This window comes from Calidris pugnax, unplaced genomic scaffold, assembly GCF_001431845.1.
Source record: "Calidris pugnax isolate Ruff unplaced genomic scaffold, ASM143184v1 scaffold54, whole genome shotgun sequence".
Lineage (NCBI taxonomy): Eukaryota > Metazoa > Chordata > Aves > Charadriiformes > Scolopacidae > Calidris > Calidris pugnax.
In genome coordinates, this window is record NW_015090864.1 from 10,568,621 (window position 1) to 10,596,542 (window position 27,922).

The 27,922-nt window shown below is 37.7% G+C and overlaps 1 protein-coding gene across 2 annotated transcripts in view; it reads left to right on the forward strand.

The window, feature by feature from the left end:
• WDR37 (WD repeat domain 37) overlaps positions 1-27,618 on the forward strand; it is a 47,838-nt gene extending 20,220 nt beyond the window's left edge. For both annotated transcript variants that reach the window (XM_014945121.1, XM_014945120.1), the window contains 9 exons: positions 1,706-1,841; positions 3,235-3,306; positions 5,911-5,955; positions 9,261-9,337; positions 10,651-10,888; positions 11,420-11,561; positions 21,939-22,073; positions 22,570-22,684; positions 24,429-27,618. In XM_014945121.1, the coding sequence (XP_014800607.1) occupies positions 1,706-1,841; positions 3,235-3,306; positions 5,911-5,955; positions 9,261-9,337; positions 10,651-10,888; positions 11,420-11,561; positions 21,939-22,073; positions 22,570-22,684; positions 24,429-24,560 (1,092 nt within the window). In that variant the 3' untranslated portion in view covers positions 24,561-27,618. The remainder of the gene's footprint in view (positions 1-1,705; positions 1,842-3,234; positions 3,307-5,910; positions 5,956-9,260; positions 9,338-10,650; positions 10,889-11,419; positions 11,562-21,938; positions 22,074-22,569; positions 22,685-24,428) is intronic.
• Positions 27,619-27,922: the final 304 nt, after the last annotated feature.

Consider the following 27,922-nt stretch of genomic DNA (forward strand, 5'->3'; position numbering starts at 1 on the left):
TGAGAGCTGAAAAACTTCAAGTTTGGAATTTGAGCTGGGTCACTTACGTATTAGTCATTTACTGTTTACTTAATTCTGCTGTTCCACTTCTCATACAAGAGTCCCTTTAGTTTAAGGGCTATATTCAATGTGAAAGTTGCATCTGTAGGATTGTGTTCCAAGCCTATGAAACTCTGCAGTATGGTTGAACTAATAGTCTTTACCATTAACCTGTTTTCTTTTCAATGCATCCTTAATAATTGTTCCTCCTGCTGTGAAAATGAAATGTATATTAGCTGTTAATTTGGAATTCAAATAGGACATTTTCATTTCATCATTGGAAAGATGACACGCTCAGGATTTGGAATGCTCTTGCAGATTCTCCTTGACTTTTAAAAACCTTTTTGGAAGTAATTTGCTTTAATGACATATTTAAGACCTTCCTTTTTGATACAAAGCAAGAAAAAACTAATGGGATTTTAACCTTAGTTTGTTGTATCTGAAATGTAGACTTAATTAATTTTCTAACTTTTACTAAGCTGTAGATAAGTCTTAATGTGATTTGCATTGAAGCATTAAAGGTTTTGACTTCACTGGTCAGATGATACCTGTCCATAATTGCATGCAGAAGAAAACACTGATAAATTTGAAGTCTTCCTTTTGTTTTCTTCTTCTTGTTTCGGTTTTAACAAAGCTTTTTAAACAGTCTTTCTCAAAGCAGAGTTATGACTTTCAAGACTTGTGCGGTAAAAATAGGGTATTTTTAACAGTGGTTTTGCTCTTATTGAGGTAATTTTTCACCACTCCTGGTTTCACGTGTCTCTGGAATGTTACAGTGAGACAAACTTTCTGTTTTTTAAAGTATTGCACTCCTCTTTCACTTGAAAACGTAGAATTTCTGCAGTTTGGTTGCTTTCTGTATTGAGTGTTTTCAGCCTTTCTGTACTGTAGGCCTTGTAGTTTTAACATTTTTTGCTAGACTTCTTCTTCATTTCATTTTGTATTACTTATGCACATACTAATTTGGATTTAATAAGTCTTCTCAGTTTTCCTCTAACAGCATTGGCTTTGAGGGAATGTGCTTATCAAATGTTTAGATGAGTTTGACATATCTTTAAAAAATGCTTTGTTACACAAATAAACTGGCGTATGCTCTCAGATTAATGTTTGATTTGATGAGCTTTTTGCAGTTTTGAAGAAAAAAGGCTGTGACTTTTAAATGGGAATGTTTCTGGATTTTACTAGAATCATCTAATAAGTAGTACATTTTTTCAAAGGCATTACACTGGATAACATGGATTGTCTTTAAGTTATCAGATGTATTCTTGTTTGGGAATATTGGGAGTAGGCAAGAAAAGTTCTGGGGTTTTTTTTGTTTGTTTTGTTTGTTTAAAATTTATAATCCTTTGCTCAAACTGAATGGGAAGTGCACACTACATTTGTACAACTCATTACTCCAATGAGATTGTGTTATTGTAGTATGGAATAGTTTACCTTGCCTTTTGTAAAAACAGGGGTATTAAAAAAGAAGGGAAAAAAAAAAAGTAATTGGGGGGCATTTGCATCCAAACTCACTTTCCAACCATCAGATGTCAAATTCTTGAAAATAGTGAACTGTCAGAACACTGAAGAATTGTTACAAAAAAGTATCTATTTGTATTTGTGAGATAATTACTTACTCTTGGGTCAACGTGGAAAAAATATGTTGGTCTCTCTGCCATTTCAGATTGTATCCAGTTTTAAAACTACAACATCAAGGGCAATCTGTCAACTGGTAAAGGAGTATGTTGGCCACAGGGATGGCATTTGGGATGTCAGTGTGGCGAAAACTCAACCAGTGGTGTTGGGAACTGCATCTGCTGGTAAAGTTTTGTGTTGCTTGAATCTTCTTCAAAATTCTGGTTTGGTCCCTCAAGTATAGCAAACGTAGATCAAAAGCACACTGGAATACTGAGCTTCACGCTGGAAGAGTCAATTTAAAGAAGCTCAATAGCTGAAAAATTCTTAAATTGGAGTTTCCTTGAAATGCTTTTAACCTTTGGAAGGTTCAGGCATCCTTGTTGATCTTTTCAACGTATGTTACTTTCTTTGTGGGTCCTGCTCTCCTTAGTCAGCTGTAGCCTCTTGGATGGTGTAAACTGGGGGGCTGGGGAGCAGCTTGCTTGGGGAGATTTCTCACCCAGATGCTAAACGGCTGTATAGAGAGAGCCCCCCAGACTTTGTCATACTGTTGTTTGGCCTTTGTTTTACAGAAGCCATAGACTTAATCATAGTGTGTGTATTCTTACATTCATCTGTCTTTTGCCTAAGGATGTAGGGGCGACTTAAAATCTAAATTTTTGGTTCTTATTAACTTACTAGCTTCATTCCTTCCCACTTGAGAGGGAACAAGTACTAATGAGTAAGTCACTAAATCTGTTATGCTCCAAAAATCAACCTAGAGGATTGTGTGGTCTTGGAAAATTATTAGGGAAATTAACCATAACCAGTTAGAATTGGTCAGTTTGAGTGACAGTCTTTTGAAGCTGGAACAGAATCTGAAGACACTTACTGGGCATAAATATTATGGGCCAGAAAAGTCTGCTTCATAAACTGAACTTATATTTTGTGCCCACTGAAGGGCACGTTTTGCCATTTTATGCAGGATATCTTGTCTGCCCTGATTTCATTTGGAAACACCCTTCTCCGATTCAGCGTTAAGGTTCACCCCACTTACAAATACTTATATTAATTACTTATTTGGGGTGTGGCAGAGTAAGGAGTGGCATTGGGAGTGATTTCCTCTAAGTAAATGTTTGTAGTGCTCTGCTGTGACCTATATGCATTTGGGACTTCTATGCAGGAAGTAAATAGTTTGTGCATAGAACTCTTGTTTGTAGTGACTGCTGGACTTTCCAGCCACTGAGTGCTTTCTGTGCTCTTTCTGAACCTCTTGGTACACAGTTGGAGCATTATTCATAAGTGTATCACTGAGTTAGGAAAAATATCAAAAGCAGAATTTGCCTTTCAATATGTACTGCAAATTAATCCAATTGGGACAGCACTTTTACCTTTTGTGGGAGATGTGTATTAATTTATAATGATAGGAAGCTTTTATATTTTATATGTAAGGTGATAATTAAGAGTCTGTTCTGTACTACAAATCTATTTCATATGGTATGCTCTACATTTGATGATAACTTGTTTGTTGAATTGGTTGACAGTGAAAAATATACATTTGTGATGATACTTACAGCTACTTTTTAATCTTTGTAGATCACACTGCTTTGCTGTGGAGCATAGAAACAGGGAAGTGCCTCACCAAGTATGTAGGGCATGTTGGATCAGGTAAGATAAGGGCCTGTTGTGAAAACTGGAAACAGTGTGGGAGAGTGAAATGTGTTTTGGACAACTACAAAAATGTTTATTGTGGTTTCACTTGCATGGTTGCCAGCACCACTAACAAGTCAATTGGGAAGTTCCACTAATCTTCATACAGAGAATGTTTTGTAACGTGATTCTTTCTTGGAGATGCATATTAAGACGGTTCTGTAAATGCTAAATGAATAAACAAGTCCATGTAAAGAAATTTACAGGCACAGTTACAATACTCAGAAGTTAAATGTCAGGACTCATTGAGGTCTCATGCATATGCAGAACAAGAGAAGCTTATATAATCAGAAATTAGCTGTTTTGCAGGATGTGTTATATTTGGGATACAAAATACAGCTACTGGCTGAACATCTATTTGTACTTCTTTGTTTAATATGTGATCCCATATATAATTCTTTGCATAGTATCAAAATCTTGTTTTGAAGACAGTTAATTCAATATATGCTTTTGTCTTCCTCTTTACCAGTGTAAATATTTCAGAAACAATGTTTTTTAAACCCTCCCTGCAGTGGAGAGGTGCAGTGCAGTGAGTGTTTTTGCAAGTATTTCAGAAACAATGGTTTTTTTTAAACCCTCCATTCGGTGGAGAGGTGCAGTGCAGTGAGTGTTTTTGATGTTAATCTTAATTTTTGGTGTCCAATTTAACAAGCACCTGATTAGCCCTCTTCTGTCTCATAGTGGGTTACAGTATCTCATTTTATAGACTAAGGGTGTTTGATCTATAGTTTTGCATAGCTTTAACTTGTTGAGAGTTGAGCCCTTTGAGTGATCATACCCTGGAGACTCATGCTCCCAGAAAATAAGGAATGCAGTTTTTGACCCGGTATGTTTGGTTGAGTAACTCAGGTAGCACATCTCATGAATTCTGTGGCAAAGGTACAAAGGAAATTAAGTTTTCAGAGAGTGGTCAGCTGCTTCAACCACGAGTTCTGCTTTTTTCTCCTGCTATATGACTTCTAGTTCCTCCAGCACAAAGAAACTAATAGATGATGCATAGAAACAGCAGGTAACACTGTCATTAGTTCAGATATCTCAAGTTGCTTTCTGCATGGAGAGAGTACCTTTAGCCTCCATAAAGTCATGTTTAAAAACTCCAATCACTTGCATTTCATGCCAAGTTATTTTTTAAAAAATTACTATTTGGATAAAAAAAGCTCTAAGGTGTATTTAAACAGTTGTGTGTAAACTAAGTAGAAAAAAATATATATATACACACTACAATTTATAAAGTTATACACATTACATTAAAATTTTTTCATTTAGTACAATTTTTCTTTACCTGTTTATGTTTGACAATTGATTTGAAATGGAGCAAAGGTGTTGGGTGCCAGCAGTTGGTGCACAGCTGAGTTAGTTCAATGTGAACAATTTAAGGACTATCTTTTTAGGCTCATTACACCACACTCTCCTGACAACATAAGCATCTATTTTACTTGATTTCTGAGTCCTTTCTTGAAGGACTGTTGAAGAGAAGCTTATGAATTTTGCAAATGAAAGTCCTTAGTATTAAAAAGTAATTGAATCTTACCCATTGAAATAAAAAATGAAGACTTTTGTGTAAACTAAGTAAAAAAAAATATATATACACTACAATTTATAAAGTTATACACATTACATTAAAATTTTTTCATTTAGTACAATTTTTCTTTACCTGTTTATGTTTGACAATTGATTTGAAATGGAGCAAAGGTGTTGGGTGCCAGCAGTTGGTGCACAGCTGAGTTAGTTCAATGTGAACAATTTAAGGACTATCTTTTTAGGCTCATTACACCACACTCTCCTGACAACATAAGCATCTATTTTACTTGATTTCTGAGTCCTTTCTTGAAGGACTGTTGAAGAGAAGCTTATGAATTTTGCAAATGAAAGTCCTTAGTATTAAAAAGTAATTGAATCTTACCCATTGAAATAAAAAATGAAAAGCAGCTTTATAGGCTTATATAATTCTCACAGGTCTGTTTTAAAACAATCCTGTTTTGATTACATATGATTGCAGGACTGAAAGGAGCAGCTTTATAGGCTGATAGAATTCTCACAGGTCTGTTTTAAAACAATCATGTTTTTGATTACATATGATTGCAGGACTGAAAGGACTGAAATGTAATTTGTATTATTTGCATTAGGTTTTTAGGCATTTGTTCTTGCAATCTTAATAACCAGAAAGTTGATGGTCCTATGTAGTAAGTTTTCGTTATGTTAGAAGTAGTTATGAATACTTAAAATTCTGTTTACTGAAGTCCAGAGCATTGTCTCCTGTCAGCTTACACACGATTCTTTGAATGTAGTTTGTTTATCCTCTGTAACATGAAACACTTCTCCTAGATTCAGGAAATAACTTACTAGAAAATATGTATTGCCGTATAATCAACTATAGTTGCTTTCCTTGATACTACATAGGTTTATGTACTCAAATAAAATATCTTTCTGCTCTATCTAACCTAAGAGATTGCTGTACCACAAAAAATTACTTAAAACTGGACTTCTTGATTTTTCCAGTGCTTTTAATGATAAAATGTTCTTTTAGTATACTAGCTTAAAACTTTGCTTTGTTTCCCACAGTAAATTCCATAAAGTTTCATCCAACTGAGCAAGTGGCTCTTACAGGTATGTAAAGTTTTGTCATATGCTGAGTATGTCAATCATGATGAAAAATTAAGTGTAATTTGCTAGCTGCTTTCTGGCTGTAGCCCCTCTCCCTGCTGCTTTGTTGGTATCCTTCTAGATTGAATCATTTTTATATTTTAAGGCGTAACAAATCAGAGCTAGATCTTTCCATCTGTGTTTGTCATTTGTGCTTACCTGCTCCAAAACAGACACTTAAATTCATACATCAGCTGAGTGTTCACAAAGCCATGGGGTTCATCCCAGAGTACTGAAGGAGCTAGTGGGTGTTATGGCAGGTCCCTTCTTGATCATCTGCCAGTGGTCCCGGGAGCCTGGGGAGGTCCCTGTGGACTGGAACCTAGCTGGTGTTATTCCACCTTATAAGAAGGGTATGAGGGAAGACCCAGGGAACTACAGACCTTTTAGTTCAACCTCAGTTCCTGGAAGAATTATGCAGTAGATTATACTGGTACTGTTGAAAGGCATTTAAAGAATAATGCAGTCATCAGGCACAGTCAATGTGTTCACAAAGGGAAAGTCCCTTTTAATTAATTTGCTATCCTTCTACATTAAGGTCTCCTGCTTAGTGGATGAAGAGAAGGCAGTGGATGTAGTTTTTCTGGATGTTAATAAGGCTTTTGATACTGTCCCTCACAGCATCCTTCTGGGATGTCAGGTTCATGGTGTGCTGATTGAAGAAGGGCAGAGCTCAAAGGGCTGTAGTGACTGGGGCTACATCTGGCTGGTGACCAGTTGCCACCAGTGCTCTTCAGGGTTCAATTCTAGGGTCAGTTCTGTTCAATGTATTTATCAACGATCTGGATACGGGATTTGAATGCACCATTAGCAAGTTTGCTGATGATACCCAGCTGTGAGGTGCTGTTGAGTCTCTTGAGGGACAAGATGCCTTGCAGGGGGATCTAGATTAATGGGATGAAATACAAGAAATTCAAATGGTGGATTCTACACCTAGGACGGAGTAATGCTGGGCGCAAGTGTCAATTGGGAGAGGAGTGGCTGGAGAGCAGCCCACAAGAAGCCCAAATGGTGGATTCTACACCTAGGACAGAGTAATGCTGGGCACAAGTGTAAATTGGGAGAGAAGTGGTTGGAGAGCAGCCCAACAGAAGGGGATGTGGGGGTTCTGGTCGACTGCAGGCTCCATGTGAGCCAGCAGTGTGCCCTGGCAGCCAAGAGGCCAAACCACATCTTGGGGTGCATCAAATGCAGCATCACCAGCTGGTCAAGAGAGGTGATTATCCCGCTGTGTTCAGCATTGGTGCGGTCTCACTGTGAGCACTGTGTGCAGTTCTGGGCCCCGCACTTTAAAAAGGATGTGAAGATCCTTGAATGCACCCAGAAGGAGGACAACCCAGCTGGTGAAAGGGATGGAAGGTATGTTCCTCTGAGGAGCAGATGAGGACTTCATGTTTGTCTAGTTTGGAGAAAAGGAGGCTGAGGGGTGACCCCATTGCTCTCTACAGCTTCCTAAGGAGGGGACATGAAGAGGGAGGTGCTGAGCTCTTCTCCCTGGGATCCCGTGGCAGGACATATGGGAATGGTTCAAAGCTGTATAGGGGAGGTTTAGGTGGACATAAGGAAGCATTTCTTTACCAAGAGTCTCCCTAGTCAATGCCCCAAGCCTGTCAGTGTTTAAGAGACATTTGGATGATGCCCTTAATAACATGCTTTAACTGGTACGCCCTGAATTGGTCAGGCAGCTGGACTAGATGATCATTGTAGGTCCCTTGCAACAGAAATAGTCTATTCCTAGAAGCGTGATGTTTCCAGAAGTAAAGGAAAAAAATACTGTGATATTGACTGTACAGAATAAAACAGCTTGAAAATATGACTGTTAGTGCAAAGGTGATCTCAGGACTAAGAATACCATTAGTGCAGCTTCAGGTTTGAAAACTGTCTAATGTGGTTAATAGTATGGTTTGTATGGTCCAGCAATTAGGGCACTAGCTTTGGGATTAAAGAGATCTGGATTCAATTTGCTGCCAAGTCATTGTAAAATGAGGATAATTAGTACTGAGGTTAGAAACTAAAACACTGCTTCTTTCTGCATCTGCAGTGACCACTTCAAAGGAAAAACAGGGAGTAGAATGCCTTCTGTCTAGGCTAACAATGATTTAAGTTTAGCTGTTTGGATTTTCCTGTTTTCATATGCTAACTGTAGCCATTGTTTCAGTACCATAAACAATGTTGCTGTATAAACTGACTTATAAAAAACAAAACAACCAAACAAAAGATGCCCATAGCTAGATTTTTGTTCTTCTGTTATTTTTCTGAGAGGTGGTTCTGCAAAGTATTTCCATTGAAAGTTTTCAGGGAACCTGTTCTTCAATGTCACTTGATTGATTTAGCATTGATTAAAATAAAAAAATCTTCCTCCCTGATCCAGAGTACTGGCACCAGAAATAATATAAGGTTGACCTTTCTTCTGGCCTTCTTACTTGATCGATTAGATGAGTTATTTTTCCCAGTGCTTTCATGTACATTGCACTTGCCAGATCTGTGCATACTCATAACAAACTGGTTTTCTCCTCAATCTAGAACTCTCAGCACTGTAGCCCTAGGTATTAGAGCATGTTTGTTCTGTCCATAACAAAGAGAATCATAGAATGGTTATAGTTGGAAGGGACCTTAAAGATCATCGAGTTCCAACCCACCCACCACAGGCAGGGACACCTCCCAATAGACCAGGAGTTTCTCCTTAGTTGATAATGGATAAGTCTATTTCAAAACCAGATGAAGTCTAAAATCAGATGGTACTTCCTGAGCTGTAAACTGGTGCTAGTTAAGCTGAGTTGCTTAAGGCAGAAGCATTATAGCTTCACACTTGCTCTTTTGGGTTTCTCATTAAAACCACACAGAAAACATTTAATGGAAGAAATCATTGAATGAAGAAGAACCTCAGTATTTTGAGAAACAGCAAATGAAGGATGGCAATACTGTTGATGTATTAAATGCCTTCTTCAAATGTTACATATTAGAACAGCAGTGATATTCATGTTCTGATATGTAGTATTAAGTATTAAGTGGGTGTTTTCACTGTAGGAATGATAAATTTGGTAGCTACTTATATTTTGCATAATGAGTTCTGTTCTTATCAATATTAAAGCCAGGAAAGTAACCGTTGATGTTGAAACGTGCTCACCAAAAAGGTCATAATGGTATCTCTGTGAAAAAGATGTAACTCAGGCAGTGGTGTCAAATATAATGTTAAAGCTTGTTTTAATTGTCCATGGAAATGCTCTTATTTAATCTCTTTGTTTTTTACCTCTTTTCCCCCTGTGCAGCATCTGGAGACCAGACAGCTCACATCTGGAGATACATAGTACAGTTGCCTACACCTCAGCCAACTGCAGACTGCAATGTAAGCAATCAACTTACTGCAGCTAGAATAATTGTACAGCAATTTCATCAGATACAGGTTTTATGATAAGACTGAATGTTAAATTTATACATAATTTAAAAAAATTACATTATTTCAGGATTGCAAAAGGTGGCATTTTAAGGTTTTAGTTTAACAGGTATATTTCAGCCTTTCTTACAAAAAAAGACTCCATGTTTCCAGGGAACTACAGTGCAGAATAGCATATGCAGCTGCAAGTACATTAACTGACTTTTTGCTCAAGGTAATAAACATGTAAGTTAACGAACAGTTGAGTGATTTTTTTTTAAATAATTCAAATCATAAATGATTATCAAGTTCTTTTTAAACTAGTTAAATTCTTGTAGCTTACTGAGGCACCTGTTAGCTATAGTTGCTCTGAATTGAAAACTGATCGTAAAGACTTGTATTTTTGGCATTTATCTAATTGTATCTTTATTGATTTCTAATTGACCCTTGCCAGTGCCCATCACACTATTTGATATTGTCCCCAGGCTTCTATTTAGTCAGTATTCACTGTAGACTGTCAAACGCTGTATTTGACTTAAAAGCCCCCTTACTTAATTGTGAAAACAAACATAGTTTCCAGCATGACTAGGGGCAAGAGATGGCTGTGTGCTGTGAGATAGATTTCTGAATGGAAAATGTTTGGCATTTCCATTTTGAAAGAGCAGTACAAGTGTTATCTTTTTCTCATCGAGATATCATGAAAGAAAAGCATGTGTCTTGCATAAGTGAAATAGGGTTCAGAGATCAATGCTTCATGGTACAGCAAAAGAATTTATTTTGCATCCACTTTACATCAGCACTGCATGATGACTATGTATCGACCAGCAGACAAGTATTCATGGCATGATTTTGATTCTGATGGATACAAACATGGCTGTAAATTATTGTCTTCCCAAAGATTAAAACAGTCAGTGTCTGTTAGATTCTTCCTGCCCTTAAAAATTGAAAGGCAGAAAAGTCCCTTAATACATGTGCTGCAATGTATCCTGAGGATAATACACTAAAGGGAATATGAAGACTTGCCAGATAGTAAAGGGAACACAACTCAGAGCTAAATATTTCAGAAGAGATTTTTGAAATTAAGTTGTTATTAAAACTCATTTAACTCACTGGTATTATTTCTTCAACTAATTTTTTGATAGTGAATACCTGAATAGGTTAGATTCTACAGACTTAAGCTACACACGTTCACATTAAGGGGATTGGGAAGCATTTACACTGTGAAATGTAACTTAGAGATGTTCCTTCCCATTTATTCTAAATATTTTTTCTTTTGCATTTTACAGCAAATGTCTGGAGAAGATGAAGTTGAGTTCTCAGATAAAGATGAACCTGATGGAGATGGAGATGGTTCTAGTGACTGTCCCACTGTCAGAGCGCCCTTAACTTCACTCAAAAGCCATCAAGGAGTGGTCATAGCAGCTGACTGGCTTGTTGGGGGGAAGCAAGCTGTGACAGCCTCCTGGGACAGGACAGCAAACCTGTATGATGTAGAGACTTCCGAACTTGTCCATTCTCTTACAGGTATCTGTTCACTCACAAAAAGAAAAATTGGTGGTTTATTTTTTTTATGTGGGATTTTTTGTAGATCTTGAAACATTGTGGGGGAAAAAAGCTTCTCTGGACTACAATGTGAGTGTACACAAGACTTGAGCTGCTGCTCAATATTGTAATGGTTTCTAAATTTCCAACCTTTTTAATCCTCTGACCATGTATTTGTGTTCTTTGAAGCTTGTGATATATCCTGGGCAGCAGTTGTTTTTAAACTTAATCTAGCCAAATTTTAGTTCTCATAAAATGTTTTTGCTTTGTTCATGACATTAAGTAGCAATACCCTATTGCTACTTAATAACAATGTGAAGTGTTGGGGTTTTTTTTGCTTTTAAATGTAGTTCTAAATTTTTTTTCAATAACAGTAGAGTTCAGAATGATTATTCTTCTTCTTTTTCTGTTTGGGGAAAAAAGAAAAAAAATCATCAGCATTTCATTCCAAGTGTATGTGGAAATGAAAAGTCTTATTTTCATTACCTTACATGTTCTCATCTGTGATTGTAGGGCATGACCAAGAGCTAACACATTGTTGTACACATCCCACCCAACGTCTTGTGGTGACATCATCACGCGATACAACCTTCCGTCTGTGGGATTTCAGAGATCCTTCTATCCATTCTGTGAATGTCTTTCAGGGCCACACAGAGTAAGTGACAGTTCCTTCACAGGTTTTTGCAAGTTCCAAAAGTATAAATGTATCTAGTTGCTAATCTCAACAAAACTGTTTCTGTGCTCTTTTTGAGGTATTAAGTTCATTCCCCTGTTTTATGAAATTGATTTTCACAGAAACCCCTAACTCTCCTCCTTCAAATGTAACACAGCAGTTCTTAATTCCCAAAACAGCAGCCAGGGCTCTTGGTGTGATATGGCTTAGCTGGTAAGTCTAGATAAAACTCCTTACAGTTGATGGTAATTGAAGGTATGAGGTTGTGTTAGGCATTGTTTATGCCTGTAATTTAGGGATATTGCTGTAATGAAGGTGATCAAGCAGATTACCTCTGCTTGTCGTGATACTCAGTGTGAAATAAAGGTTACTTCTTTGGAACCAGTGGGAAAAAAATACCCCAGGATTATTTTTTACTCTTTAAGCTAAAGCTGCTAATTTGTACATAAAATAAGAAATTAAAGTAAGGGCACTTTTCACCATATTCTGTCAAAAACATGGTTTTGGTGTAATGTTTTTAGTTACCAGTTTAGGCTCTAAGTTTTTATACTGGCTACTGAATATGGTCAAATGTAGTCATGAATCTATGTTACTGTGTTGACTTATCTTTCTGTTAGTCAGAGCTTTGATACATGGAAAATGCAGGAGTGACTTTGAAAAACTTTATCCAAGGAAGTGAATCTTTTTTTTTAAGATTTTGGAATGTTTAAACTTGACTGTTTCAGAAACAGATTTCACTTCCCTTCTTCAGAATAAAAGATGATCTTTAATCCTGGCTCAAAGCAAAACCCACAAATATTTATTGCAATATAACTGGGTTTCAGTATCCAGTTTCTCATTTTCCCAGCTGTTGGCTAGCCTATATGTAAAGTAAAACCTCTTTAACCTCCCTACCCCACCCTCCGGACTCCTCGGCTTGGTAAATTATTTGGTGCACAACAATATCCCATATAAGTAGCAATCTTCTCCTGAGAGAAAAGTAAGCTTAATTTTGTGGCCTGCATCCTAGAATTGTTCCATGCCATCATTTCGCTACTGGTCTATTGCTTTTTCTAGAACGACTTGTAAAAGTTGGAAGTTTTTTGTGTCCATTGTTGCTTGTTGTTTTTTCTGAGCTACTTAATTGCCTTGTCCCAGGACCTTTTTCCAGAGACAGGAACATGTTTGACATGAGTGTTTTTCCATGTGTTTTTTGACCAAATGCTGTGGATCTGGGGTGATGGTGCATGCTGTAGAAGCTGTTAGCTGGTATTTTGGCCTTTATCCTTGAGACCTACAAACTCTCAGGGAATTTATTTTTTTATAAATGGAAGAGACCTTGAGCAACCTCTTAGGTCACTAATTCCAGCTTTTCATCGTCTTCGTATTTTTCTGTAGTATTGTCTGTCTCAATTTTATTCTTTGAATGCATGAGTTCTTGGTGTTGACATGGGCTTTTTCATCAAATACACTCTTAACTTTTAAGAGTCTCAAAACTGACTTTAATGGCTAAGGTTGCTCAGCTCTGTTTTGTTGAAGAGGTGATTCTGTTCCAGAAGATGAGTATTTCACTGAGGGATGCAGTCAGAGGGGAGAGGGGAGTGTGGTATTTTGCAGTCAATACATAATTTGAGGGATTTTATTTTTTGGTCCATTATTGTACTGCCTATTGGCAAAATATTTTTAAACTACTCTCAAATCAACGCAATAGCAATCTTCTCACATCAAGCAGCATAGAAGACACTGTTTAATCTGTTGACTGGACAATACATATACACAAGACATTTTTTGAGTTTCCCAAATGTCTATTTGAATAATTTTCCAAGTTTTTAATGTTTAGACAGGCTCTTGGAATTGGTTCTGTAAATTGGATGTTACAGTCATTAGTGTTGATGATATAAATTCCTCAACTATAAGTTTTAATGGTCTCTTGCTAAGTAGTGTCTGATGAATGGCTGTCTAGAGCAGCGGTTTTTCCTGTGTATTTCATCAGATCAACTCCTAGTGTGTTAAGCCAATATAATTAGATACCAAACATCTCTGTCATGAGATCAACATACAGTTTATTGTGTTGTAGCCCCCAAAATAATCTTATTCCATCCTGATACTGCTTGTAAGACATCCAAACCATCACTGAATCCCGGTGATGCTCGGCTCAGAGTTGAAGTTTTGGTCCCCCGTGCCCTGTTGGGTGCTGCCCAGCCCTCCCTTCTCTCTTGAGCCCTGTAGAGCTTCCTCGGGGCCGGGTGCTTTGCACTGTAGGACTGAACCAGAGACTGAAGAGTGAGGTCAATGCTGATGAAGGCTCCTGGCTGGGATGACACAGCCTTCCTGAGAAATGTCACACCCGTGGTGCCATGCACAGAGAGGGGCTGGGGGCTCTCTGGGGTTCGACCCCGGGGAGGTGGAGGGCGGCCAGGTGGTTCCTGCCTCTTGACACTTTGCATCCAGCGTGGGATTGCTGCCACTGAGAGCAGGTTTTTTGGTTTTGGAAATGTTAGGGAGGGGAGCAAGGCTTTAAATCTGCTTGGAAATGCAGGGTTTTTGTTCCCTGCTTCGTGCCTGCATGCGTACTAAAGACATTCACGGATAATGTAATTTCAGCTTCCTTTTGAGTAGCCTTAGGGAGTTAGATTTAAGATTTAGTCAAAATGGCACATTGTCTTGTAAAAAATAGAACGTACCAGTGCTGATGTGTTGAGAGATCTAAGGTATCCTATTATATGCAGAGTATGATTTTTATAAAATTAATTGACACCTGAAAATTGAAAACAGTTGCTGTGCGTTGCCGTGTACTATGAAGTGATGTTCTGTCAAAATAGGTGTATATACACCAGCTGTGGGCATTTCTTTGTATTTTAAATAAGTGGACTAAAAAATCGCCTATTATTTTGGTGTTCTGAGCATATGATGGCTTGCTTTAGTAAAAGTAGGATATTTCGTATTGTCTACTACTGTGACAGTCCAAGGAAACAAATTATCCTCCAATAAGGCCAGGAGGAATCTGCTGTGATCAGCATGTCTGTCTCAAGCTTCATGCACTGATGCCTGTTATGAATTAGGAGGTAATTTTAGTAGAATTGCCAACTGTATATTAGGTTATTCCAATGATAAAGATTTCAACTTAGTGCTTGGTAAATCCAGGAAGTTGCTTGTCCCAGTGTGTAATTAACCTCCCTGTTAAACTTTTTGTGCCTCCGTAGTCTGAGTTTGTCTGGCTTCAGTTTCTAGTTGCTGGATTTTATCTTGAAGAGCTTTGTTTCCTGTATTAATAGATACTTAGTTGATGATAAAATTTTCCTATATTTTCTTCTCTACCAATTACCAGTTCTTTTTTATGTTACCTGTTTTGCCTCAAAATGTGTTCTACAATTTATTTTGACATTTATATATCCAAAGATCAAGTTTAGTACATCAGTAGTACTTTTTGCACTTCAAGCTTGCATTTCCTTATCATGGAACTGTCAGAGTTGGGAGGGACCTCTAGAGATCATCTAGTCCAGCTCCCCTGCTAAAGCAGGATTGCCCAGAGCACATCACTCAGGACTGTATCCAGGTGGGTCTTGAAGATCTCCAGAGAAGGGGACTCCACACCCTCCCTGGGCAGCCTGTTCCAGTGCTGTCACCCTCGCCCTAAAGAAGTTTTTCCTTGTATTTGAATGGAACTTCCCATGTTCCAGCTTGTGCCTTTTGCTCCTCGTTTTATTGCTGGAAACCGCTGAAAAGAGTCCAGCTCCATCATCCTTCGACCCACCCTTTAGGTACTTGTGAACATACATGAGGTCTCCTCTCAGCCTTCTCTTCTCCAGGCTAAAGATCCCCAGCTCTTTGAGCCTTTCCTTGTAAGGAAGGTGCTCCAGTCTCGTAATCATCTTAGTTGCCCTATGTTGGACTCTTTCCAATAGTTTTCTGTCTCTCTTGAACTGGGGAGCCCAGAACTAGATTTCTCTGAGTCTTCAAAATACATTCAGGTCTTTTTCAAAGTTGCATCTTCCTAGGGAAGTTTCCAAATCTGTAAACATTGCTTGTTTACATTTTTCTTATATATGACTGTTTGGGTTGAGTCACATACAGTCTGTTCAGTACATGGCTTATTTGCCTGTGCTCTGCTCTCATAGTGATAAAAATATCTTGTCATGTTTTCTTTTAGGTTTACTCCCAGTACTCAGACTTCATCTTGCTACTCACTGTCTACCGATTAAAAAACAATGAAATGGTGTGGAAATAAGATTGTCTTTTGCTTATATATAAAACTTTATTATTGTCTGATTCTGTGTGCACACCAATAGGAATTGGTATCACTAATGCTGTGAATCACCAGTCACCTCCCTCTATGAGGTGTTTAGCAGACCCCTGGGAAAAGGTTACATTTATATTATCATCCAGACACTTACTTGTTGCATGTTAATTAAATTGACTTCCTGACTTAAAGCCTCCAAAAATTATATTTGGTGCTCAAATTCCAACACCTTTTTCCCATCAGTTCCTGCTTTAAAATATGTTTGATAATGTATAGCATTAGCTGTTTTCCTATTGAGAAATTATTGAATTTAGGGGTTAGTGATTGGAACGCTTCAAGTTGACCGCAGGGGGTGCCCTGAAGAGCAAAATGCTTTGACCATCTACAAGACAATTTTCATTCTGGCTTTACTTCTGCTTTTGTTTGCTGACCCCTGCACCCGTGTGTCTTGTCGGGGCTCTGAAGGCCATTCTTTGTCCAGCTTGGTGACCTGCCTCAACAGCTCCGGCACTGACATTCTTTTGCATATGTGCTAGATGAGTTTCTCCGTCTCTTCAAGTACTCTGCATGTGCAGAGCTTTCTAAAATGTTCATATTGGACATCTTTACCATATGTAGCTTAAAAAAAAAATAATCTTAGTCTGTACAGGTCCAGTCAAATACTTTACAGATTTTATGCATTTGTTCTGACAATTCAATAGCAGTGGAAATAATTGAATTACCCTATTGGCAACAGAATGCTTACTAGCTAGTGGATTCATATACATCTTTTAAACCATACGCTGCTTTTGCTATGTATTTGTAGCATGTTCATGCTTCTATGCAACTGAAGAGTTAGTTGGTAAATGTTAAAGTGTTTTCTTTAGTGATGGTCAAAGGTACACAGTGGTTGGGCACTTAGGGTTTTGTCAGTCACTTTCAAGAAGATGCAGGCAATAAATCTATGGCCAGTTGCTTATGAGCGCTTTAAGCTTCACTACAGTAGATGGAGAGAATCTTAATTCCATTCTTGAATGCATGCTCTAAAAAGTGCTATGATTTTTTTTTCCAAATGACCCACAAAAGCGCAGCCAAAGGCCTTTGCTTTGTATCCTATTGAGCAGAGTGTAACGTTGTGTAGTGTGGTGTTGTTCTGGAGCTTACATAAGGTATGCAGCAATACTGCAGGCATAAATGGGCCTCTTTTCATCCCATCATAAATGGAATGGCATTGATTTTAGAGATATCTGCACTTTAACTAATTTACCAACTTGCCATTGAGCAGTTCTCATGAAAGCCAGTGATTGTTTTCAGTCCTGTATCATTTTATTTTTTTAAGACAGATAGTGAGAAAAGGAAATACTGGCAATTTTCTCAAAATGTCATGAAACACATATATCTGGAATAGACATTGTTGATTTAAACACTTAAAAAATAACTTTTCAGTACCAACAGTGATCTCTGAATTCCCCTTCTCCCTGTTTTTTGTTATTGCCTTCGTGGTTTGTTCTTACCATTTCTCAATTTGGAGGAAAAAAGGGTTCTGCTGATATTGGAGATAAATCCACAAACAGACATTGTGAATTGTATGTGTAGCTCTTTGTGGCATCGAGTCCCTTTAGTGCTTCCAAACCATAAATGGACAATGGGAGGTGGAGGTGTTTGTGTGCTCCTTACCTGGTGCTCCCATGGCCAGAGCTGCTGCCCTTCAAAACAGGCAAACCCAGGTCCTGGCTTCCCTGCAGGCTGCTCTGGGTGAGGATGCACTTTGCTCCCCTAATAGAAAGGAAGCTTGTACAGGAAATGCTGTCCCAAATACAGCTTCTATAGGTTTTGTTCCTGAATTTTACAAATAAAAATGAGAGAGATATATTTGAACACTCAGATTTTGCTTTTTAAGTGCAGTTTGGTGTACATTGAACAAAATTATCTGAAAACTCTGTTTTAGTCCATTTTCTCCAGAACTTTATCCCACACACAGATTTATGCTTACATGTACATGCCTTTTCACCAGCACAAAAACATGTTGTCTCCAAGTGTTCAATGGTAAATCCCAGTGTAGGTTGCAAATCAGAACGGAAAGAACAGCGTTAACTTTATTTTTTGGTGCGTTGCCAGTGAGGGTTCTGCATCAGCATTTCATGGTCCAACTTTTTCAACATTTCCCCCCCCTCCCCCCTTTCCCCTATGTGTGAAATTTCAGCAGATTGTTATGCAAAACAGTTTTGTGTCTCAGTGTGAGCGGGGAGACAGCTGTTCAGCCTAATGAGGAGTGCTAGCGCTACAGAATCGCTGGTGATGGAGACCCAGGCGGGAGCGGGCTGCTGGAGGCCGGGCAGCCGTGTGTGGTGAGGAGGTGCCACGCTGTCAGCTGCAAGTACACGCTCGGCTGCTCCCTGCCACAAGATAAATGAGTTTTGCTGGGGTTTGGCAGAGGCTGAAGCTTTTCTGGAGAATAGTTGTAGCACACCAAACTCCCGGTGGGACCCACGGTTTGAAGTGTCATAAGACTGCTTCCTCTTTGCCAGGTTTTGGTTTTTTTTTTTTGTGTGTCCTACAATACCTGTCATCTTTTTGAGTTATTAAAAACCTAATGTCTTCTAGCATTCCATTAACACAGGGTCTGATGATCTTTTGTTGATGCTTTTTATTAATTTAGCCAAAGGGATGTTAAACAGAGATTTTGCTGAGTTAGAGCAAAATGAGGACTAGTATAAACAGAAAGTAAAAATAGCCCCAGGAAAATGCAGAAAGAAGTCTTCTAATTTTTGTGAGGTGGGGGGGGTTTAGGGAGGCAAACTTTTGAAAGGTTATTTATATATTGGCTGCTCTGCCAAATTCTTTCTTTCTCCCCCCACAGACTTTGCTTCCCTTTCTTCTCACCTTCCCCCCTTGATTGGGCTGAAATCCTGTTTTAGTTTATAGGTAGGAAGTGGTCTTTCTTCTTGTTGCTATTTTGTCTTAATTAAAAAAATCAAACACAATTGAGATAAGAGGCATCTGTCTCACCTTAAGAGATATTCCAGATTAGAATAGCAGAGGAGACAAGGCATGGTCTGTAGTGTATAAGAAAACCCCATGAGCACAGCACTTGCTTGTGTTTTTCTGAAGTCAGTGGTGTTGTACATGTTCTTGAATTTAAATGTATGTGGGCTTAAGTATCAACTCAATGTTCCACTTAAAAAAAAAAAAAAACAAAAAAAAAAAAAAAAAAAGAACTATTAGCATGTAATCACTACATTGAAAACATTCACTGACTCAACCTCTCAGAAAAAAAAAAAAAAACCAAAAAACAAACAAAAAAAAAACCAGCAACAAAACCAAACCACCTGGTCTTTACTCAGATGACAATCAGGTACTGATAACTCTCCCCAGAGCTGTCAAGTTTGTGAGAATGATAATGCTTTTAGTCTTTCTAGACTTGATATTAAGTTACTTAAAAGTTCTAGGCTTGTAATTTTGAAAATGAGATATCTTTGAGAACTGAATCTAGTGTATCTATAGGTTCCCCTAGAAGAATATTATTTCATTTTTGTTAAAGCTTAATATCTAAGACTATTCTGTAGTACATCCATATTCTGTTTGCTTTAAAACTGTGACTGAAATTCTTGATCATAAACAGTGGGTTCAGTAAGAAGTGCTTTTATATCTAGCCTTTGAATTCAAAGCTCTTTATGAAAAAGACTGGTTTTGTAGCTGTGTCTGCTTGCGAATAGTGTGTATCCCAGCCTGCAGTGTCTTAGGGGGGGGAACTGTTGTTAGGGCAGGCAGAGGACTAAGACTATGAAACACCTTTAAAGGTGTCACTGAAAATGGCTCAGCAGCTTTCCCTTTGCCTTTCTATCTCTTGCCCGATTGCCAGAGAGAGCTACAGCTGAAGTTCATTGCATTTTTATTTTACAAACATTTTCTTAATGTACCCAATAATACCTGAATGAATAGTTGACCTGAAAGCTGTACAGAAAAGGATTTTGTTTTTCTTCTGAGAGTCATCTTGTTTTTACAGGAGTGGAAGGGGCTGAACTAGCCTAGAGTTGGCATTCTGTTTGCCTGGTGATAGTTTCAAAAGTTTTCATTTGAAAGGTGATAAATCTAAGAATGAGAGAACTTCATGTGGTCAAAGAAACAACTGTGTTCGACAGTGATAAGTGATAAAGGAGAACTAATGTGAGGGCAAAGAAGCTGCAGAGTGTTTAAAGATGGGGAAAAAAAGCATCCAAAATGGGAGGGTTATTTTAAAACAGTTTCACAACATATTCCAACTGTAATTGGAATAAAATGTATGATGGGAAAAGAGATCAGATCTGTGTGTTGGCAGCAGAATACTAAAATGCTTTTTATTCACTCACCTGGAGCTTTTCTATGACTTCAGTTCCTCATACTGTTGTGTGCAAGGAAGTCTCTCGACATATGTGCAAAGTATGGAGATTTAACAGCAAATTCTAAACCTATAAACAACGCTTTTTCAAATGTGTTACAGCAGTATGGAGAATTTTGCCATGTTTACAGAGCTATTTTGCAGCTTGCATAAAGAGCTAATGAGGAGAGAAACACAGGCTTTGCTAAGTTTAATGGAGGTCAGGCAGGTGGAAGACAAGTTGTGTGCTGCAAACCACACCAACCCTATTCTGCAGTAATTGGGCTGCGTGAATGAGTTTTCTTCCCCGATGCGGAGGGGCCTGATGAAAGAGACCTCATCAGTTGTGGCCTTCATGTATGTTTTAACTTTCTGACTTTTGGTTCATAAAGTCCAGAAGATTAGGCGAAGACCTCTTGGTCTTATTGTAATCATCTCCCTGGTAGCTTAGCGGCACTCTAATAACGCATTAGGAAACTTGGTATCATGAATAAAGTGGGCCTTCATCCTAATTAAAACTTAATTTGGTGTCAATTTAAATTAAGAGGCTTGCATAAACTGGTCCGTTGTGACCTGGCTAGTGCTAATCTCAATCAGCAGCTTGGGTAGGACATGAATTCAAATTTCTGCTGAACAACCAAAGTGACAGTAACAACTGACAACTTAAATTAAAATTACTAAATTCTAAGAAATTGATGTGCGTGACCCAAGTTACAAGATAGGTCATTACATCAAATCTGTAGAAACAGAGTTGAGAAGCCTTCCTTCAGGACTTTAGGGAGAGACAAAAGTGCTTTGTTATTATGTTGTGTGGTCAGAAAATAACTGGTTTTGAGAATTCATGCAGTTCTAAAATGAAAATAGTAGTACAAAAACTTTAATTGGTTAATATAAAATAATAGGTAAAAGGTTTTTTTAAAAAATCACCGTATCATCATCATGAGAACTATTCATTTGACCTCAGCAATACACTGTTCTCTGAAAGTATAAAATATGAAGACAATAACATTCTAAAATAAAAATCTGTCTATAGTATCTTCTGAAAGCAACATGTTGCACTTCCAGGTGCTGGAAGTATTCTTGGGAGTCTTTCTCTGGCTGCCCATGTGGATTTGTAGACATAATGGGTAAAATTTGAAGAACTGTTTGGTCATACTTTTTATTACTCCTGCTTGCCTTTTTTTTTATCTGACTCTCAGACTTTAGCCACTTGTGAAATAGGAATAGAAGTCACAATTAGCAATTATTAGATTGCTGTAGCTATTGCTAGCAGAGTTATACCAGAAGCTCAGTGTCTGTATTACGGTGTGTTTAGGGGTGGGTACAATATAGCTTAACCTACATCTCAGATCAGGTGTTTTGGATCTCCTTGGTGTCTGCGCTGTGAAGGACAAATGCCTGAGGTAGTTCTACAGAAGTCTTGGATGGAAAGTAAAAGAACTTGACCACTTGTCTCCAAACGCTTGAGAAGAGGAATTGTACTGTGTGCTACTCATTCAGTTCTGGCTGTCTGATAAGCCTACTGGACGTTAATACGGAGCTTCAAAAGTGAATTAAGGTTTCAAGACTGGCCACGTGTAGCTGATGTTAGGATCAGTGGAATATGACAGATGCCTCCGGAGTGACTGTCCACTGTTGGACTTCTTTTCTTAGCACTTGCACCAGTCAAGCCCTGTATACCTTAAAAAGCAAGTACCATGTTTTAAAGGAAACACAGGAACAGAAAATAGAACTTGAAATCAGATGCTAGTTTAATAAAGAACTTTAGAGCTTGACATCTTTCTTTCTACTCCTGATTGTTTAGCACTGTGACATCTGCAGTTTTCACTGTGGGAGACAATGTTGTTTCTGGTAGTGATGACCGTACTGTAAAAGTTTGGGATTTGAAAAACATGAGGTCTCCTATTGCAACCATCCGTACGGATTCTGCAGTTAACAGGTAAGCACATCTCCCAGTTGCTATTTTTCTTATTTCACTGAATATACATTTAATTGTAGTGACTAAAATTAAAGGTGAGATTTATGAGATTTGGAGAAAGGTCTGATGTGGTTTTATAAAATGCAGATATAGTCAACATTAATTTTCAGTAAATACATCATATTGCTTTTTTGAGATTTTTTTTTTATATAGGATGCAGATGTGAAGGCTGTTTGAGCATCTAGTAAAATCAAAAACACCTTAATGGTTTCAAATGGTTTTTTGGTTGGTTTGTTTTTTTGTTTTCACTAGTGAATTCTAATTCAGAAAAACCCAGCTGCATCACTTCTCATCAGCTTGAACTTGTACTGTCAAGTTCTATTTCCCAGTCTCAAGTGAATTCTAATTAGGAAAAACTCAGCTGTATCACTTCTCATCAGCTTGAATTTGTACTGTCAAGTTCTATTTCCCAGTCTCACTGTGAGGTACGTAACCTGCTTTTGTCTCTTCTGTGCAGGATTAACGTATGTGTTGGCCAAAGAATCATCGCCCTTCCGCACGACAACCGGCAGGTTCGATTGTTTGACATGTCAGGAGTGCGATTAGCGCGGCTCCCGCGCAGCAACAGACAGGTACCTCAATAGTTACAGCCTTAAGTGTGTCTGCTCCCCTGTCGTACAAGGTTAAAACTGGGATTTGGTCTCTCCAGTTTGAAAGATAAACAAATGCTGAAAGACACTTGTCTATTCAAATATGCTGCTGTTAGTTACTGAAAACGACCAACATGCAAATAAGAAACATACTTAGAATTTTGTTAATTGGAATTGGAAATGGTGTTTCAACTGGATTTCATCATAATTTTTCTCCTTACTAAAGTGAAATGAATGTCTGCCTTCTCTATGAAATGGAAAGAATGGGTAAGAGCATTGAAAATGTGTTTTAAAGTCTTGATGTGAATTGTGTCAGAAAAGTGACTTGTTATGAGGTTTAATGGTTTGGTTTGTTTTTTAATTGCACAGTGTTTAATTTGTTACATAAAGAAACATAAAAGGAAAAAAGTGGGGGTCAGTTTTCTGAGCTCACCTTGTATGATTTGGTGATTATTTTTTTTTTATTTTTTTTTTTGCTTTCCTGCTTTTGCAGATAAATTCTTGATATTTAGTACCAAGCAGTAAACCATCCTTGCTGAAGCCATCAGGTTTTGTGCATTTGTGGTGCTATTTGGCATGGCAAGCATCACTAATGGAGCCAATTAGCCTAAGTGAAGTTAATTGGATTATACCACTTCAGTTGGCTTTTTTGGGTCGATTCAGCAACTCTTGACAGAATTTAGGAAGGCATTTTAAAACTTACTTAGTCTTTTTTAGTCTTTTTATAGTTTAGAGTTTTTTTAATCTGTTTAGTCTTGATATTTTTTTTTTTTTTTATTTTTTTTTTATTTTTTTTTTTGCTTTCCTGCTTTTGCAGATAAATTCTTGATATTTAGTACCAAGCAGTAAACCATCCTTGCTGAAGCCATCAGGTTTTGTGCATTTGTGGTGCTATTTGGCATGGCAAGCATCACTAATGGAGCCAATTAGCCTAAGTGAAGTTAATTGGATTATACCACTTCAGTTGGCTTTTTTGGGTCGATTCAGCAACTCTTGACAGAATTTAGGAAGGCATTTTAAAACTTACTTAGTCTTTTTTAGTCTTTTTATAGTTTAGAGTTTTTTTAATCTGTTTAGTCTTGATATTTTTTTTTTTTTTCCTTTAGTATTCCCACTCAGGCTGACACTACTGAAATCATGGCATTTCTTTTGTAACTTAAATGTTGTTTAGACTCCTCCTTGGGGCGTTTTTGTTACTACTGGATTTGAACAGTAGACAAGTGTTGGGATGTTTTTGGTTTGTTGGTTTTGGGTTTTTTTTTTTTCCTCACTGTGACTTTCCTCCTGCTGTAGAATTATCCTTTCTGAATTCTGAATGTGATGGACACTTGATCTTGCGCTTTATAACGAAGCATTTGCCAGCAAATAGTTCCATATTTTAAGATTGCTTTTATTAAAAAAAAAGTTAAAACCAATTTTTGATTTGCTTTTGTAAATAGAATGTAATTAGATAGCAAACATCCTTTAGAAAATGCGAAACTTTTGATGCACCTGTTTGTATGCTTCTGTTATTATGGACCCGATGCTGGCATTAAGGAGTCTCATTGCTATAAAGATTTTTGCCTTGTGGATGAAACTAACAGTTCCCTTTTGGAATCCCAAGTAGAGTTTGTAAAAGCTAGTGTGAGCTTTATCAGGTTTGCGTTTTGAGTCGCGCTGATTTGTTGACGTAGAAGTTCTCAAAACATCTCCCAGGTAGTAACTGCTGTCTCCTGGACTGTCGCAGGGCCACAGGAGGATGGTTTGCTGCACGGCGTGGAGTGAGGACCATCCCATATGTAACCTCTTCACGTGTGGGTTTGACCGTCAGGCTATTGGCTGGAACATCAACATCCCTGCTTTGTTACAAGAAAAATGAAATGCTGGAAGAATTTTTGCGTTTTATGTTGCCATGGACTCCTACACTTCTGCAGACTTTTCTGAATACTGGTCTGCTATTGCTGTAAAAGCTCTTCCTTAAGTGGAGACTTTAGCAAATGTTGTTCTTGTTACCACATTGTGCACAGTTTGCATGAATTGTACAGAAAATGTGATTTTTTTAAAATTAGTTTGTCTCGTGTATGAACTTTTATATTTTGGCATCCACTGGTCAATATGTTCACTGTTGCATAGAGCACATAAATGTTCATAAGTTATTTAGCATTTAATAGATACACAGTAGGGCATTATGTTTGTGACATAAATGTGAACCTTATGTAATTAATGTAGAGAGTGTATAGCAGTCTGTTACATTTTTCCATGACTCTACATATCTGCCTTGTGTTACAAAGAATCTGCAGGGCTAAAACTTTGAAATGAAGTGTGAATTTCACTAGTTGTATGATTGTAAACATTTTCCTGGTTGCATCTGATTTGGAATACTTTTTTTAGTGCTGCAGTATAGTGCAACTTCAACTCCATTTTTATTCCAGTTACTGGAGAAACAGTAGATTTGAGAAAGAAAATGCAAGCAAGTTGTAGTGGGTATAGACTGCCAGGTTTATTTGGAATGCTTTCTGTACATTTTCTTTTGAAAAAGAAAAATATTCATTCTGCCCTTCTTATAGAAAGTGATTCTAAAATTTCATGACATTTCATATTAGCAAAAATCCAGAATATTATGATTCTAATCACTGAAATCTAGTCAAGCAAATTTTGAAGCACTTTAGTTTATAGCTATTGTTATAAACCATTTATGAAAGTTTGACTTTACCAGTGAATGTGAGCTGACCTTTGTAAGAAGGATTGCTTCTTTTTGGTCATCTGCCCAGAAAGGAAATAGTGTTTTGGTTTTTTTTTTTGTTTTGTTTTTGTTTTTTTTAATATATACCTAGAGTGAGCATTTTTAAAATTGTGTTCACTTCCCATATTTTTGTTTTGAGCCAGCAATACAAAGTAAATGAGTACTACCTCAAAAGTGAATGTTGGTCAAGATGCATTGAATCCCTCTGTAGCCTAGAAAAAAGCACTTTTGGTCTCTGGCTGAAGTACTATCTCTGACATGAGAGGAAAGACAATCATACTAAATGTGATCCTTAAGATAATTAACACTTAAAGCTAATGGAGCAATACAATAAGTAAACATCATCTGTCACCTTTCTGTTCTCAGCTGTGGCAGGACTGCTGCAGTCTCTATTCTGTTCCAAATGGGGGTAATTAACACAGGTCTCCCTTCTTTCTCCCAAATGATCTCACTCTGGTTTTGCTCCTCACTGTGCTTAGCCTTTTTTGCGCTGGCAGCGGGGGTGTTGTACCACAGCTGCTGATTGCATAAATAAACGCAGGTGGCAGCTGACATCTTCAAAAGAACAAAAAGGCTGCTTCAGACAGACACTTCTTTTTTAGCTAGAGGGAGATACTGTCCCTCTCTGTCTGACATATCACTATCGGATGAAGGGTGAGGGGAAGCCAAGGGTTCCCTCTTACAACGGGAATCGTGGAGTTTATGATGGGTTGGCATAAGTATTAGGAACTTTTAATCTCATGATTATGATTTTGTGCAACTATAGCTGTGCTCATGTCCTCTATAGCACTGGTTATATTGACATTAAGGCAAATGTGTTAACTGCTTCTCCTGTTGTTTAACATATAAATGCATTGGAGTACAATGGGATGGTGAATGCTTCATAGGGTAATTTATAGGGAAACCGGGGTCCTAGCAATGGTTTTGAAGCATAATGGTGAGGAAGCTGAAGGTATTTAATGGAGAATGTATGTTAGTATCTTTATCGTACAGGTCATCATAGCAGATTGTTACCTTGGGTTTTTTTTTCTTGTTGTTACTTTTTCCTTTTTTTTTTTTTTTTTACTTTAATATAAGAAATATACAGAATTGGCCTGAAGTAATCTAAAAATACCAAAACTAGTGAGGTTGGAGAAAGCAGAGTTTTAAGTTTTCTGATAACAAGGGTTAAAAGATGGAGTCAAAGTTTATTTTCACTTTTTCTTTTGTCTGGGTTATTATCTCTTGGGTAAAGCCATTAGAGGTTGGGTTGCAGGTTTTACTCTTCAAGAAAAAAAGAAAAAAAAGACCTTTTCCTTTAGTTGACAGCAGAGAGAACTTTACAGAAGTTGATGCTGTTTAAAAAAGAGAAAAACGCTTCTCCAGCCAGGAGAAGCAGTTTCTCCAGCCTGGCCTGCATGTAGTACCTTGAGCAATGATGATCCTTTTATTACCTGAGGTGGGGGAGAGGGTCACTGGTTGTGGTCCTGCTAAACTAAAGTTGTCTGTTTGATCTTCTCTAATACATATGTAACACAGGACCACTACACTCTATGCAGTTTAATCATCATTGCTGCAAACTTTTTATATCACCAGAGGGGACAATCCTCTGGCACCAGGAGTAGGATGATTACACACTTTCACTTCGAATAAAATCAACCAAGCAAGGTGCTAGAGCCACGTTCTTACGAGCAGGCTAACACTTAATCAGCTAAACACTTACCTATCACTTATCTTAATTTTATATACTGAAGGTGAAGCCGAGGCTGCCGTTCCCCTTGAAGCAAATCACACATGAGCAGTGGTAGTGACTAAATACACAGAAAACATTTCATGGCTTTGAATGTTCTAAAGAGTGTTCTTCAGCACTGAACGATGTCCAGCATTTCATAAAATGGAGGAAAGTTGCAGTTACAGTTTCAGTATTGTGCAGAATTTTCACAGAAAACTCATCACTGGGCAAAATCAAGCTTTTATGTCTTTCTCTCAAGCAATGCACATCAGTTTTCACAAAGTTTGTGTATACTTTACAATCAGAAAGATCTGGAATGAAACATCTTTGTTGCCTAAATCTGTGAAAACCACCTTTTTTGAAAAAGAATTTATAAGTTATGTGGAACCACTTTTTATTATTCTGCTAATTTGTTTCTAGATGTAAAATGTTTTTCTTCATTACGATTCAAAATGCATTAAAACATTCAACAATTTTTTTTTTCAAGTTGGTGTTCTTCTGTGTTGCATTACGGTTGCTATTAATCTGAGTTCGTTAATCACTTTGTAGTCATAGGAGCTCCCTCTCCTCTTTAAACTCTTTTTTACTCAAAGATTTGTTTCCATGATGTTGCTGGACACAGTTCTTCTGGATTAAGGCCATGCCTGTCCCTTGCAGTAGGACTTCTGTAGCGCAGTCATTCATGCTGCTGGTATAGTATATAGACTGGAAAAGTGCTCAGACCTGCATTTGTACTGTTTTCTCTAGTTTTGCCTGAAAAAAATTTGTAATTATGTGTTTTTTAACG